General features: G+C 42.0%; 1 protein-coding gene across 4 annotated transcripts in view; it reads right to left on the bottom strand.

Annotated features, from left to right (window-relative positions):
* LOC116947701 (contactin-associated protein-like 2) overlaps nt 1-16,175 on the bottom strand; it is a 153,975-nt gene that overhangs the window by 28,618 nt on the left and 109,182 nt on the right. For all 4 annotated transcript variants that reach the window (XR_004403718.2, XR_004403717.2, XR_012945316.1 and 1 more), the window contains exons 13-15: nt 15,632-15,832; nt 12,484-12,640; nt 2,979-3,106 (exon numbers count right to left, since the gene is read on the bottom strand). Coding sequence is in view for 1 of the 4 variants with exons in the window: in XM_032963715.2 (XP_032819606.2) it covers nt 2,979-3,106; nt 12,484-12,640; nt 15,632-15,832 (486 nt within the window). In the remaining 3 variants the exon portion in view is untranslated. The remainder of the gene's footprint in view (nt 1-2,978; nt 3,107-12,483; nt 12,641-15,631; nt 15,833-16,175) is intronic.

Here is a 16,175-nt window from a genome sequence, read left to right as displayed (position 1 = left end):
TAACCCTGCATTTTCCCAATAAAATTCCCCACAGTAAGTTTTGAAAAATGTTATCACACCACAGAATTTGCAAGGATAATAAATGAATACAATGGTGGTTGTGTATCGATGGCTGGCACATAACAGCCACCAAACACTTTAGCAGATATTCTTTGGGTCTTTCGGTAAAGTCACGTAGATAGAAAAAGAATAGCTCACGACGTTTCCATTGCAACACAGGCAATCGTCTTCAGGTGAGAGAGAGAAAGCTACTGAAACAAGGTCTTATATATGCCTGAGATGGGAGTCCCCTCAGGGTAAGAGGACAGGGCTAGAGATGGTCTCCCTGAGGCTGTGGAAGTGGCTATTGTATTGTGAGAAATGAGCATGTCAATGATGCTTCGGTGGCAGATCGAGTAGGACAGTTCAGCCTGTCAATACAAAGACATCCAACCGAGTGATGCAACTCAGAGAGTCAGCTAACATCAGCAGGAAGGATGGAAACATCCCAGCAAGTTAAGACTTTACCTGGTTAATCACGTCCTTCTAATTATTGCTAAATTTGTACCCATCTTCTCGGTTGAAGTTGTGTCTGTGTTTGTATATCTGGATGGCTTCATGGACAAATCTTTGATGATAGCCAGTGGGTTTGCATAGTACCTTCGTCTTGGAAAAATCAATAGTATGTGAGCCCACAGTGTTAAAACAATGATCATCCATGGCCGAGGTATTGGTCCTTCCGTGTTTCAGATCTGCCTTGTGTTCACGAACACGGTCCGAGACATGTCGTTTAGTTTACCCAATGTAACTACTGCCGCAGACACAGCTTAGTTTGTAGACACCGGGATCACATCCTTCACAGATGGGATCAGATCACGAATTTTATGTACTGTGTTGAATCGAACCTGGATCTTATGTTTATTCATGATTGTGGAAATCTTTTTGGTAACCCCTGCTATGTATGGCAAGATGATGGTTTTGATTGGGTCTTCAGATAGAACAGACACATATTCACAAATTTCCCGTTTATATATATAGATGAACTATAAAGCGTAGGTGACTATTCCTTTGGCTCTACACCAAAGGCTCCACTAAGCATCAGACAGAAGCGTTAGGAACGTCCCTGCCTTATGACTTGACTCGGGCATTGTAATGTAAGATGCATTTGAATTACTTTGGCGGCATTGAACAGAATCACATCAATATTGCTATGTTCTGAAATAGAGACGTTGTTCAGGATGCGAAAGTTTTGCATCAATGCATTTGGTATTTTAACGTGCAGCTAAAAGAGCTCAACTTTTTCTGCATCCCCCCCCCGCTTCCAGTTAATATGAGCCCTCCACTTCACCCTACAGCATCTGGACTCCCCAGCATCCTACGCCAGGATCCTGTTTGTGGACTTCAGCTCTGCCTTCAACACCATCATCCTTGCCCTGCGTCAGGACAAGCTCTTCCAGCTGAACGTGCCCGACTCCACCTGCAGGTGGATCACATACTTCCTGTCTAACAGGAAGCAGTGCGTTAAGCTGGGAACACAAGTCTCTGACTCCAGGTCCATCAGCACCGAAACTCCTCAGGGCTGCGTCCTTTCCCCACTGCTCTTCTCCCTGTATACCAACAGCTGCACCTCCAATCATCTGTCCGTCAAACTCTTGAAGTTTGAGGATGACACCACCCTCATTGGGCTGATCTCTGGTGGGAAGCTGACAACCTGGTGACCTGGTGTAGCCAGAACAACTTAGAGCTAAATGCTCTAAAGACAGTTGAGATGGTTGTGGACTTCAGGAAGAATACAGTCCCACTCACCCCCATCACCCTGTGCGACTCCCCAGTCAAAACTGTAGAGTCTTTCCGCTTCCTGGGCACTATTCTCTCCCGGGACCTCAAGTGGGAACTGAACATCAACTCCCTCATCAAGAGAGCTCAACAGAGGTTGTACTTCCTATGGCAGCTGAAGAAATTCAACCTGCCAAAGACAATGATGGTGCACTTCTATACAGCAATCATTGAATCCATCCTCACCTCCTCCATAACCGTCTGATACGCTGCTGCCAATGCCAAGGACAAAAGCAGACTGCAGCGATCATCCACACTGCTGAGAAGGTGATTGCCTGCAATCTACAAACCCTCGAGGACCTGCACACCTCGTGGACCATGAGGCGAACGAGGAAGATTGTGGCCGATTCCTCCCACCCTGGACACTCTCTTTTCCAGCTACTCCCCTCCGGCAGAAGGCTGCGGTCCATCAGAACCAAAACCTCATGCCACAAAAACAGTTTCTTCCCATCCGCTGCTAGCCTCTTCAACAAGGCCAAGGGCTTACACTTACTTTAAAATTTTATCTACAAAATGACACCTTGCCATATTTACACTATGTTACCCTATTTGTATTTTTTCTATTTTTAGATTGTATCTCATAGCTACTTTATATTCAATATTTATTCAAAATTTTACATACTTTAGCCCCTTAGTGTTAGTTAGACTTTGTACCTTTAGTATAGTTTAGACTTGTATACCACTTATTTTAGATTTAAGTTTACTATATGTTGAATGTATGCACCTTCCTGCCAAAGTAAATTCCTTGTCTGTGCGAACTTTCATGGCGAATAAAACCCCTTTCTGATTCTGATTCCCACACCGTGTGCGTTCGCATGGGGAGCGGTGGAGCAGTGGTTAGCGCACTGCTCATCGAATTGATTGAAACGAGTTCGATTCTCGCTCGCGACCAAAAACAGTGGCGAATATCTGAACCGGTCCTGGGCATCTCCTAGGTCGACTCAGTACCTATGTGGTGTGAAAACAACAGCATTGTGGAGGCAAAGGCGGCTGGGAGTCGTGCTGGCCACCCACCCTCTCATGTGCCATGCCGGCCTTCATAGGTGCTCGCTAACAGCACTTGCCCCAACAGTATGTTAAAGGCTATACGAGGGATCTTTGTCTTTGTGCATGCAACGTGTTGTCGATGCATAAGAGGGTTTTCATGAGTGGCAATGGCTTACTGTCCCCGTGACAGCGCAATGGTCCCACTCGATAGGCGGCTTCTGAGTCGCTCCTGTTCGTGTCACTGATGATCAGTTGCAAAATGGGTAAATTGGGTTTATATCCCAAAAGCCCCGAGTCTTCTTTCCTGAAATAGAAAAAACACAGCTTTACATGCTGTGTGTATGTGTGTAACAGCTATATTAAAACAGAGCAGACAAAATTCTTATTTGGATTGTGATACATGTCTTTGTAAGTTCAATATCCATCACATGAGGGCATAGTTTTCTTTCTGGCTGGGATCCACATTAATAGGCACATTTAACCTCGCACCAACACTCATCAATATTATTTTGTTGCATACCTATAGACACTCAAGCAAAAGTGACTCTGTGCACTTCTTGCATTTATGTAGAGACAAAATAAGGATCCCTACCGACCAAAACATGACACGACCCTTTGAAAGCTGTGTAATTTACCTGTGGAGAGCACAGGCGTGGAAATTAACGCAGTGGGAGAGGGAGCTCACACGTGCACTGGAGCACACTTCACACTGCAACACTTGGCTAAGACCTGTCTTGTGCTTCGCTTCAGTACAGGGCCATGAGAAACAACAATACTGTAAAAAAGTAAAATTTTAATGAGTGGGGTGTAATTACAGAATAATAATCAAATACATTGTTTTTTTTTCTCTTAGCCCCCCCATGGAGTTTTGCTGTACCACTCACTCAAGTTAAAGTGTTCTTTGCAGTGTATAACTAGGAGGATATATTTTTGAATTATCCCATCAAATTACATTTGGATTTTTATTTTATGTAATATAATTTTTTTTACGTCGAATACAGAACTAGTCCTGCAGATGTTGTTCTAGGCTATTTGCACATTGCAAATGCAACTACAAATAAAACCTTAAAGTGAAAAAATATATAATATAACACGTTATAGGAGGAAATACGTTTGCATATCAGGAATGTTTTTTTCATCTGACTAATTATACACTTGACTGTCTTATTGTCGATTAACTAGACATGTATTGTCTTTTTGCTCATTCAATAATAAGGAACATGAATGGATGGACATAGTTTGATTAACAAAGATGATAGAGGCTCCTGGTGTACAAGGATCTTAGAAGTTGTTCAGAATTGTGCTCTATCAAGCTAATACAAACATAACGTACCAATCATGTCGATAAATGTACAATATATATGTTTAAATCCTACTTAAGATCTGTACTGCACCACAGTTTAACAAAAGCACACAATACCTGTTATCAAGAGAGTTTCTGGCCCTAATAAATGTCTGAGAATGAGCAATAAAGGCAACAGAACTGTGCACTTAGAGCAGAGAAAAAAGTTCTGACTTTATGTTTGTGGTGATATTATTAAACTAGCACTTATCATTACATATATTTAAAGCTTGTATAGGTATGAAATGATCACACCTGTGATGCTTAAGCTGTGACCTGATAATGAACCAATGATTCGACACAATAAAGCCTTGTTGATTCTCATCTCGTGTGTGTCTATGTTGTGTGTCTCTCTGTGTTGTCTCTGTGAGTTTATGTTGTGTGTCTCTCTCTGTGTCTGTGTTGTTTCTCTCTGCTTGTGTGTCTGTCTGTGTGTCTCCGTGTCTGTGTTTTGTCTCTCTCTCAAATTTAGTTCTACCTGATGACGACTGCTTGTGTTGCAATCGAAACGTCGTATTTTATTATTTAATTTATTTTCTTTCTACGTGACTTTACCGAAAGAACCAAAGAGTGATTCTCATCTCATTAACATCACCAGTGCAACAGTGGATTTTCATTTGCACAGAATAGCTTTCAGTGGAGCCTCTGCAACGTGGAAACGGTTTAATTAGTCCAAACTAAACCAATAATTACCTAAGCCTGCATCAGTGACATGCCTTCTTAACGAGCCCTGCCTGGAATGCTCAGATGATCGGAATGGGACTGTGGTGCCTGGAGATGCATCTAAAAGCATGGGTAAGACACAGAAGGCCATTCCCATAACGAAAGCCTGAGCATTATGGCTTAGGACTGTGTTTTGCAAACATTACAATTACAACATTCCAATGAAAAATAATATAAATCCATCACCTACCTCACTTACAATGGAAATATAATACCAGAACGTTATGAAATTTAAGAATCAAGGTTATTGGGAACAGTTTGCAAATAAAAAAAAAACAATAAGCTGTTTCAGTTCTGCGGGACACATGCATGCACACATATACAGCATATTGTTGATTAATCATGTGCTCATCGTCAAGATTCAAACATAATCCACAAAGAAAAGCCAAGGTAAGCTGCAAACTCCTATACTATATACTGTCATGAATCCTATAAAATGAAGGCTTTAAGCTGTGTGATGCATTGCAAGACTGTGTATCGGCATTTATTGCCAAAGACAAGCCTTTATCTGACACTTTTATAAAGAGCACATGTAAGTTGTCAACACATCAATTTATTGAGGCTTTAAACCATAAAGCCAATAGGCAACATTTCACTTTTAAGAAAAGTACTGGAACTCTAAATATGGCTAAGTCTGACATTTGACAGTAGTCCATTGAAAAGGCGAGGATGCCTCTTCAAAATGCATTACTTTGGAGATGTGTTGGCAATAATCATGGATCAGGGTTAAGACATACCTGTTGGTAAAATTACATGCTGGGGCTCAACTAGTCAGAAACAAAGACAAGACAAATATCCCCTGTATATCCTTAACCGAGTTTTGGGGCAGGTGCTGTCAGCAAGCACCTACAGTGAGGGAAAAAAGTATTTGATCCCCTGCTGATTTTGTACGTTTGCCCACTGACAAAGAAATGATCAGTCTATAATTTTAATGGTCGGTTTATTTGAACAGTGAGAGACAGAATAACAACAAAAAAATCCAGAAACACGCATGTCAAAAATGTTAGAAATTGATTTGCATTTTAATGAGGGAAATAAGTATTTGACCCATCTGCAAAACATGACTTAGTACTTGGTGGCAAAACCCGTGTTGGCAATCACAGAGCTCAGACGTTTCTTGTAGTTGGCCACCAGGTTTGCACAAATCTCAGGAGGGATTTTGTCCCACTCCTCTTTGCAGATCTTCTCCAAGTCATTAAGGTTTCGAGGCTGACGTTTGGCAACTCGAACCTTCAGCTCCCTCCACAGATTTTCTATGGGATTAAGGTCTGGAGACTGGCGAGGCCACTCCAGGACCTTAATGTGCTTCTCTTTGAGCCACTCCTTTGTTGCCTTGGCCGTGTGTTTTGGGTATTTGTGATGCTGGAATACCCATCCACGACCCATTTTCAATGCCCTGGCGGAGGGAAGGAGGTTTTCACCCAAGATTTGACGGTACATGGCCCCGTCCATCATCCCTTTGATGTGGTGAAGTTGTCCTGTCCCCTTAACAGAAAAACAACCCCAAAGCATAATGTTTCCACCTCCATGTTTGACGGTGGGGATGATGTTCTTGGGGTCATAGGCAGCATTCCTCCTCCTCCAAACGCGGCGAGTTGAGTTGATGCCAAAGAGCTCCATTTTGGTCTCATCTGACCACAACACTTTCACCCAGTTGTCCTCTGAATCATTCAGATGTTCATTGGCAAACTTCAGACGGGCATGTATATGTGCTTTCTTGAGCAGGGGGACCTTGCAGGCGCTGCAGGATTTTAGTCCTTCACGGCGTAGTGTGTTACCAATTGTTTTCATGGTGACTATGGTCCCAGCTGCCTTGAGATCATTGACAAGATCATCCCGTGTAGTTCTGGGCTGATTCCTCACTGTTCTCATGATCATTGCAACTCCACGAGGTGAGATCTTGCATGGAGCCCCAGGCCGAGGGAGATTGACAGTTCTTTTGCGTTTCTTCCATTTGCGAATATTATCACCAACTGTTGTCACCTTCTCACCAAGCTGCTTGGCAATGGTCTTGCAGCCCATTCCAGCCTTGTGTAGGTCAACAATCTTGTCCCTGACATCCTTGGAGACCTCTTTGGTCTTGGCCATGGTGGAGAGTTTGGAATCTAAATTGATTGATTGCTTCTGTGGACAGGTGTCTTTTATACAGGTAACAAGCTGAGATTAGGAGCACTCCCTTTAAGAGTGTGCTACTAATCTCAGCTCGTTACCTGTATAAAAGACACCTGCATTAAAATGCAAATCAATTTATAACATTTTTGACATACGTTTTTCTGGATTTTTTGTTGTTGTAATTCTGTCTCTCACTGTTCAAATAAACCTACCATTCAAATTATAGACTGATCATTTGTTTGTCAGTGGGCAAACGTACAAAATCATCAGGGGATCAAATACTTGTTTCCCTCACTGTATGAAGGTAAGCATAGTCCACGGGAGAGTGGCTGGCTAGCACCACACCCCACCAAATTTGTCTCACCAGTGGTGTTGTTTACACACCACACCAGGTACTAATTTGAGGCTGAGTAAACCTAAGGGAGCAGGAATCAAACTCGGGTCACTGGTTTCGTAGTGCAGCGCGCTAACCACAACACTACCACTCCCCACAAATACACTGCTTGAATCTAAATTAATATGGCATTTGTGCATAACACACCTATTTTTATGGTATTTATCTATCCAGGTCTCATAACCTTCACATATTATCCAAAATACATTCGTTTTCACAGATATAAAGTGTGGATACGAATATATATTAAAAAAATATCTCTCTCTTTTAAATAGCAGAAGCGAACAGTTTTGAAATGTGTTATAATTCAATGATAAGTTTTTCTTCTTTTCATTATTTGTAATATTACAGGATCTTGGGGAGGCCCCCATCCAGTGATGGATTGACCAAAGGCAAAGATGATAACAGCAATTCTATGTCACATCGTCATCATCATGCTAGCATGATGATCTATATAGGGCCACCACTTATCGATTTACAACACAGAAACTTCATTTCTGACCCATCTTCCAACATTACTCTGAACAGACTTGAACAGTCCCGTCACTTAAGCAGAGGAAGGAAGACACGGTTAGAAAAACATCATTATTTGCCGAAAGTAAACAATTACTTTTCATACTCTTTGGTTCTTTAGGTAAAGTCACATAGGTATAAACTAAAATAAATCACGACGTTTCGGGCGCACCTGATGATGGACGTATGTGTTGCGCCCGAAACGTCGTGATTTATTTTATTTTATACCTACGTGACTTTACCGAAAACCAAAGAGTATGGATTCCTGCAGTCACGAAAGCTTCAAATCAATAACTTTTAAAATGTGCTCTCGTTTTTCGGGTCAAATACTAAAAGATTATGGCAATTCCCTAAATTGTAATACTGTAACCACGTTCACGACAACTTTGAATCATAAACTGAAGAGCTTAGTGGGGATTTTCTTCAGTGGAATACAGAGTATTTGCCAAAAGTGTTACAATATGTTGTAGATATATGTATGAATGTAAAAATATTCAGAAAACCTTGTGATTGATTGGCTGATGTGGTGTAAAGGATATCTCTACCAAATAACATTCATTATAAAATATGTCATTGCACATATACACCAAGGACATACTGTTTATTATGTGTTTGATGTCCTCAAGATATCCATATTCCCAGATGCAAGCAGTGTTGGTAAATTTCCACAAAGAAGGCTGTTGTTTGACGCCCTCGTTGCCACACGTTTTCATTGGAGATAGCACACCGAGTTGCTATGATATAGTGTCTATTTCTGTTATCTGCGGGTCACCTAACACCCAGAGGAATTTACAGCTACACTCACGTTAATGCTATGGCAAGACGATGGCATCCTGGGTAATATATAGTAATGTGAACATTAAGAGCAATGGTAAAGAGGTTTATCTAAGAGCTGTGCTCTGCAGTTAACAAACACTCAGGCCCTCTTCAAGGATGACAAGTTAAAATCACCGTCCACAAAGTTTACAGACATTACTCTTTGTTTTTTTTGGTAAAGTTACGTAGGTAAAAAATCAATAAAATAAAATAATAAAAACAACTAAATTGAATCACACAAGCTTCCGTCTTCAGGTGGAAACCGTCACAGCAAAATTTCTGTATCAAGTGAAGAGAGCTCTAAGAGACCCGAGATTATATACAGGTTAAGGGGGGGGGGGGGGGGGGGCTAAGTTAAGCCGCCTTTTGTTATGCTGCAGGGGGTTAGGGGGACGGAGAGATCGCCGTGTGCAGGCGATGTCAAGTGGTTGAAGCAGGTTAGACACATGAACAGGAGGCAGTATTTAAGCTGACAAACTGGTTGCCTTGCAGTATACTGCAGTAAACTATGAGGCTGCTAAAGTTTAACATAGGTTTAACTTGGTTAAAAAAGGGGCTAATCAAGCTGGGAATAGAAACCAACTGGAAGAAATGGAAATGGCTGTACAATTATAAGGCAGCTAAAGTTTGACTTGGTTGATGACATCTTTCCAATGATTGCTTAATTTAAAACTATTCTCTCGGTTGAAGTTGTGTCTATGTTTGTATATCTGGATGGCTTCATGGACAAATCTTTGGTAGTATCCGGGAGGTTTGCAGAGTACTTTGGTATCGGAGAAAATTATATGGTGATCACCCACAGCGTTGTAACAGTGATCAGCTACGGCAAAATAATTCGTTCTTCCGTGTTTCAAATCTGATTTGTGCTCGCGAATTCGGTCAGAAATGTCGTTTCGTCTCCCCGATAAAGCAGTCACCACAGGTACAACTCAATTTGTAAACACCGGGGTACTGTAAGTCAGGAATGACATCCTTTACGGATGGGATCAGATCACGGATTTTGTGTACTGTATTGAACCGGACCTGGATCTTGTGTTTGTTTAGAATTTTGGAAATATTTTTTGGTAACGCCTGCTATGTATGGCAACGTGATGATTTTGATCGGAGTTACAGGTGGTTGTTTCTGTATGGTGGGAGAAACAGCTGGCGGATAGTACGGTCAGAGTATTCATTCATCTTGAGGGCCAGATGTACATGTTTTAATTCACTGGCCAGGTGGTGTTGGTCAGAGATGCAATGAGCCCTATCGTATAGTATTTTGATGAGGGAATTCTTTTCAGCCGGGTGGTGGTGGGAATCAGGCTTCAAGTAGGAATCTGTGTGGGTGGCCTTCCTGTAAACAGAATTTCCCAAAGAGCCATCAGACCTCCTCTCAAACAGAACATCCAAGAATGGCAGCTTGCCATCTTTCTCCACTTCCATGGTGAATTTGGTGGATGGGTTTCTGGATTTGATGTGGTCTAGGAAATGGTTCAATGCTGGGAGGCCATGTGGCCAAATGACGAAAGTGTCATCCACAGGGAAGGATGAAGGTGGATGTCTGGATGGCGCCTGATTCAAACTTCTCCATGAAAACATTGGCTATCACTGGTGACAAGGGGGAACCCATAGGGGTACCCTCAATTTGTTTGTAGAAGGTACCATTCCAGGTAAAGTAAGTGTTGGTGAGGAAGTGCCTAACCACCACAGGTACATTCGGGTTCAGTCCATGTTGGACAAAGTCTTAAATTATTGTTATGGTGTCAGGCACTGGGACATTGGTGAACAGAGAGACCACATCAATTAATTAAAAAAAATTCAAGTAGTGGTACCCCAAACTTTCGCAGCACATGCGGGTGCATGTGCACCCGCATGTTCACCCTCTCTACACCTTTCATCATGCTAAGTCCGCCAATTAAATGCTAATTTATTATGCTAATTGCTTTGTCAAGGCACCTTAATCCCTCTCACACAGCTTAAAGGCCATGGTCTGAGCTTGGCTCTGTTTCACTCCAGCGCAGTCTTCGAGATAGTCTGGTCCCTTCACCTGATGAAGGCCGCTTGTGTTGTAGCCGAAACGTCGTGATTTTTGTTGTTTTATTTTTTACCTACGTGACTTACCGAATAGAACCAAAGAGTATGGATCCTTGCAGTCATGAAAGCTTCAAATCTAGAAAAGAATAGCAGGCGTTACCAAAAATATTTCCAAAATTCTAAACAAACACAAGATCCAGGTCCGGTTCAATACAGTACACAAAATCCGTGAACTGATCCCATCCGTAAAGGATGTCATTCCTGACTTACAGTACCCCGGTGTTTACAAATTGAGTTGTACCTGTGGTGACTGCTATATCGGGAGAGACGAAACGACATATTTCTGACGGAATTCGCGAGCATAAATCAGATTTGAAAGACGGCAGAACAAATTCTTCGGCCGTAGCTGATCATTGTTTCAACACAACGGGTTCTCATGATATTGTTTTCTCCGATACCAAAGTACTCTGCAAACCTCTCGGATACTACCAAAGATTTGTCCATGAAGCCATCCAGATATACAAACATAGACACAACTTCAACCGAGAGGATGGTTTTAAATTAAGCAATCATTGGAAAGATGTCATCAACCAAGTCAAACTTTAGCTGCCTTATAATTGTACAGCCATTTTCATTTCTTCCAGTTGGTTTCTATTCCCAGCTTGATTAGCCTCTTTTTAACCAAGTTAAACCTAAATTAAACTTTAGCAGCCTTATAGTTTACTGCAGTACACTGCAAGGCAACCAGTTCGTCAGCTTAAATACTGCCTCCTGTTCATGTGTCTAACCTTCTTCAACCACTTGACATCGCCTGCACACGGCGATCTCTCCATCCCCCTAACCCCCTGCAGCATAACAAAAGGCGGCTTAACTTAGCCCCCCCCCCACGGCCCATCCTGGCTCCTCCCCCCCCCCCTTAACCTGTATATAATCTCGGGTCTCTTACAGCTCTCTTCACTTGATACAGCAATTTTGCTGTGACGGTTTCCACCTGAAGACGGAAGCTTGTGTTGCCTCCGAAACGTCGTGATTTAATTTAGTTGTTTTCATTTATTTTATTTTATTGTTTTTTTTTACCTATGTGACTTTACCGAAAAAAACAGAAGAGTATGAATCCTTGCAGTCGTGAAAGCTTCAAATCTAGAATGTACAGACATTATTGCCAACCAATGTGACACATAACCGTTGCAGCCTGTATGAGCTCTGTACCATACGCTTTATGCGCAACTATTTAATAAGCAAGATGCGGTGGTACATATGGGTGAGTAAACACAAGATATAACGGTATGAGAATGGAAATAATAGATATTATATTAAAGGCAACAAGTAGATGTTTAAAAAAATAGCTAATACGTATACATATTAGATAGTTGTTAATAAGTAGAGAGAGCTCTTTGTTGTGTTTTCCTGTTTTACCGTGTGTTGTTGTTCGGCATGATGTCCAAAGTTTCGCTCCACATGCTGGGCACTGCTTCATGGCGAGCGATATGACCCAAAGACACATCAGAGATCTATCTATACAGCACTATGAAATGCTAAGCAATAGCAATACAAAGAGATAAATAACCAATTAGACATTGGTTTAAAGAGGCCTACTCATTTTGTCGATCGGCAGGTCGCACGCGGTGGGGTAAAACGTCTGGCCAATGGGGACGAGCAGGGCTAGAACCCTCTGGAGAGGTTCCCTAGAGCTCCCTCTAGTGGAGGCTCTCCCGCCAGCAGTGGTGTGAATGGACGATTGCAGGACTGCTCCTCTACAATTACCTACCAGAGATACAGATATCCGTCACAGTTGCAAACAAACTTGGGGTCGGAGCAGTTCTTGGTAATGCCACAGGCGCACTTCTGCACCCTGGGGACAGCGCCACTCCAGTAGCGCTGTTTTTCATGAGTTTGTCCCACCCACCAGGTGTGCGGCTCCCCATCTGTGGGGACATCGAGCCCACACTGCTTCAGTAGTGAGGATTGTATGCATGTATGTTGAACTTCTGTCGCACCGTATATAGCTAACCGTGCTAATTGGAGATGCATTCAAGGACAACAAACTAAACACAACAAGCAGGTCCGGCATTATGAGCATTTATCACCGACTCACAGGCATAAACTCGACATGCCCAGAGATCATCACAAATGCGTGTAATACACTGATTACGCTTGTCTCACTCAGGAACGCCTCACTCTTATATTGAGTATTGTGACTCCTTTTCAGGAGGAGCCTGGAAAGTGTTCATAGTCGGGGTTGATTCTACTCTATTCTTGCATACAGCAGCAATATATTCAGGAGCTAAATGGAAATGTCGATATCTGATAGCCATGAAAGGGCCTCAGGAGAAAGTTTGTGTCGTTTTGTTATTCCTCCGTTGAAGGAGCGCAGACGACAGTGGATTACTATATGGTCCATAGTTTTTGGTTCCATGGCCACAATTGCATTGTGGCTTGTCTTCAAATTTTCTATTTGCAATGATTGATGTGTATTAACCTAATTGAGCAGTTTTTTTTAGATAATTTGGACAATGAGGCCAATACACAATGGCATACTTTTGCAAATTAAGTCACATGATCTCTAACATCCATTGTGAAGCAGATGGCACGTATTTTTACAGATAATTCAACCGCAGTAATAACCAGGTGAGTTACTGGATTCGAACTGTGAACCTCTGTAACACACGGGGGACGCGCTACCGCTAGGCTGTCACCAAGGATTGAAGACGTATATGGCGAAGTATTGGATCTATTATAGATGTTAGGGAAGTGCGTGTGATATCTGGATTAATCCAGAAAATCCAAATATCAGGACGAGACATATTACCCAAACTTATGTTTCGTTCCACATGATCTGAAACCAGAAGTGATTTCACTCATTTTCCATCACTTCCACTTTTGTCCTGCCAAAGATTATCACATGGCAAAGGGTATTTTTTTAAATATGCAGATATATAATTATCACAGTGTAAATTATTTGAAATTCTAAAAGACGTAAGAAATTATCTGAAACAATCTGGAATTATGATCAGAATTTTGAAAAATTCAAAACTCATTCCAATATATGTATTGTATGCAGCGGTAGTACTAAGTAACGACACCCAAAGCTGTTTTGAAACCATAACTATGTTAAACTCATTTTAGATCTGAAGTCTTATTTATATCATGGGACCACCTTTGCCAGTACCAAAATATGAGAATAGGTTTCCCCTTTTTTCTGGCAACAAAAGAGGTGTTAAGATGTTAAAACACCAGGAGGACTGCTGTCGTCGGAGCTCCTACGACAGCAGTCCCGTGATCTATTATTTTTCTACCTTCGTCAATTTACCGAAATAAACAAAGAGTATGAATTCCTGTAGTCACGAAAGCTTCATATCAAGATTGATACTCTGATCATATTTTCATTGTCTTTGAAACTGATTGGTCCACACCAGAGAGAGCTTTCTTTGGAGCCTAGTCTCAAATGGTCTAACACAGTATTTACCGAAAGAAAACGCATACTGACGCCTATCTGAATGCAGTCACACCATCACCCTGCACAGAAATGTGCTCTTATCAAGACGCTCATTAATCGAGCTAAGAAAGTGTCAGATGGTGTTAAAGAACCGCTGCAAATGAATGGTTACAATGATGCACAAATCAACAGGGCATTGAATGCCAAAACCAAATAAAATAACACGAGCATTGAAACTACCCAAATAATTTAAACGATCAAAATACCGTACATCGCAGAAGTAACTGATAAATTAGCCAGATGTTTGGAAAGACAAAACATCCAAGTCAGATTTGGCACGGTACATAAAATACAGAAATGTATATCTGGTGCAAAAGATGTATTACCGAAGCTATCATCAGAAGGTGTGTACAGGATTAACTGCACGTGTGGCAAATGTTATGTTGGGCAAACAGGACGGATGATCAGCACGAGACTAAAAGAACATCAGAGAAATATGAAATTCTCCTAAATACAACTGTCAGCAGCAGCAGAACACGTGCCAACAAGGACGATCAATTGATTTTGATCATGTTGAAGTTCTGTGCAAAACTAGCTACGACTGGCCAAGACTAATTGGATAATCTTTCGAAATTGAAATAGATAAAAATTACTTTAACCGTTCGGATAGCTACCGCCTTAGTGCTGCATGGAAGTGAATCATCAAATTATACATTATTTCAATGCATGTCTACAAAGTGCAGCATACTTCAATAAGGATTACCGTTGGTACGGCTATTTTAATACACACAATAGACAGGAAGGACAAGTTCGAAGGGCTTGCATAATGCATAATGTACGTTGCCTCAGTAATTCCCTCCACGTGGCGTAAGAGCGCAAAAGCGTGGTCACCACATCTACGCCTCTATATAAGGAACAAAACAGTTAGACTTCTCCACAAATCTGGCTGTCGCCTGATGAAGCTAGTTGTAATTACTGGTGAAATGTCGTACTCAGATTGTAAACGTTGTGGCTTGGCTCTCCAACACACCGGTGTGCTGTACTAGTGACGAATTGGCATGTTTACGTGACAACCCTTACGAGTTGGCTGTCAGGTGGTGGCAGGTTTTAATAACATTTATATATTTACAGGATCTAACCCAAAACAACCTCTATTATGGATACATTAAATGGTACACATCAATACAATACAATACCTGATGTGTATTTCATTAACACTTATTTTAAAATGTGAAAGAAGCAAAACACATATATTACATTCATCCACGTAAATGGACCCAACATGTTATTTAACAAAATTAATGTAGAATACATGTCGAAATTAGCTTAATCTCTAAAGTTGCTTATTGATTTAAATAATTCAATTTTAAAACTTTTCAAAAATGACACCCTGAGTTGAACACCTGACATCCTTTAACTATTACACACTTTAATGTGACCATAACAAACGAATGTGAGAACGCAGCTTCCGCGTGGGTACCTGGGGCATTGAACAGGCGAGAGCGCTTGCAGTAGTAGGCCACCTCCTGCTGGCAGTGCTCAGCCGAGGCCACTATGGCCGCCAGCTGTTCTGCGGTGGCGCCATAGGTGAACATCACAAGGAAAGGCTGCGTGACGCTGGCGCCCTGCACGACCGTCTTCTCCATATTTTCGTGGGTCACGGTGGTCCACACCTTGTCCTCTGAAGCGCACACAGAGACGCATCACGTCTCATTAACGGAAAGTGATACTGCACCATAGGGCAGTATACACGTAAGCAGGCGACAGTATATACGGGGGGAAGACAACTAAGAGAAAGTTCAGGAAGGGGTCCATCTGGAAGCCACAGGAACCTGCTAGTAGATTCCATAAGGGGGGCATGGCAAGGGCGGAGTGAGGCAATGCCGGGAGGATAAAAGAGGCCCTGGGCGAGAGCTCGGGGCTGTTGGTGGAAGTGGATCCCCTCACTGTGCTACTGTTCATCACCATCGTCACCGCCGTCTTCTGTTCGTCACCTTCGTCGCCGCCGTCTTCACCATCACTGG

Source organism: Petromyzon marinus, chromosome 2 (assembly GCF_048934315.1).
Source record: "Petromyzon marinus isolate PM22_M1 ecotype Great Lakes invasive population chromosome 2, UKy_Petmar_22M1.pri1.0, whole genome shotgun sequence".
NCBI lineage: Eukaryota > Metazoa > Chordata > Hyperoartia > Petromyzontiformes > Petromyzontidae > Petromyzon > Petromyzon marinus.
Note: the sequence above shows the minus strand (reverse complement) of the source record. Positions and strands in the feature narration are given on the sequence as shown.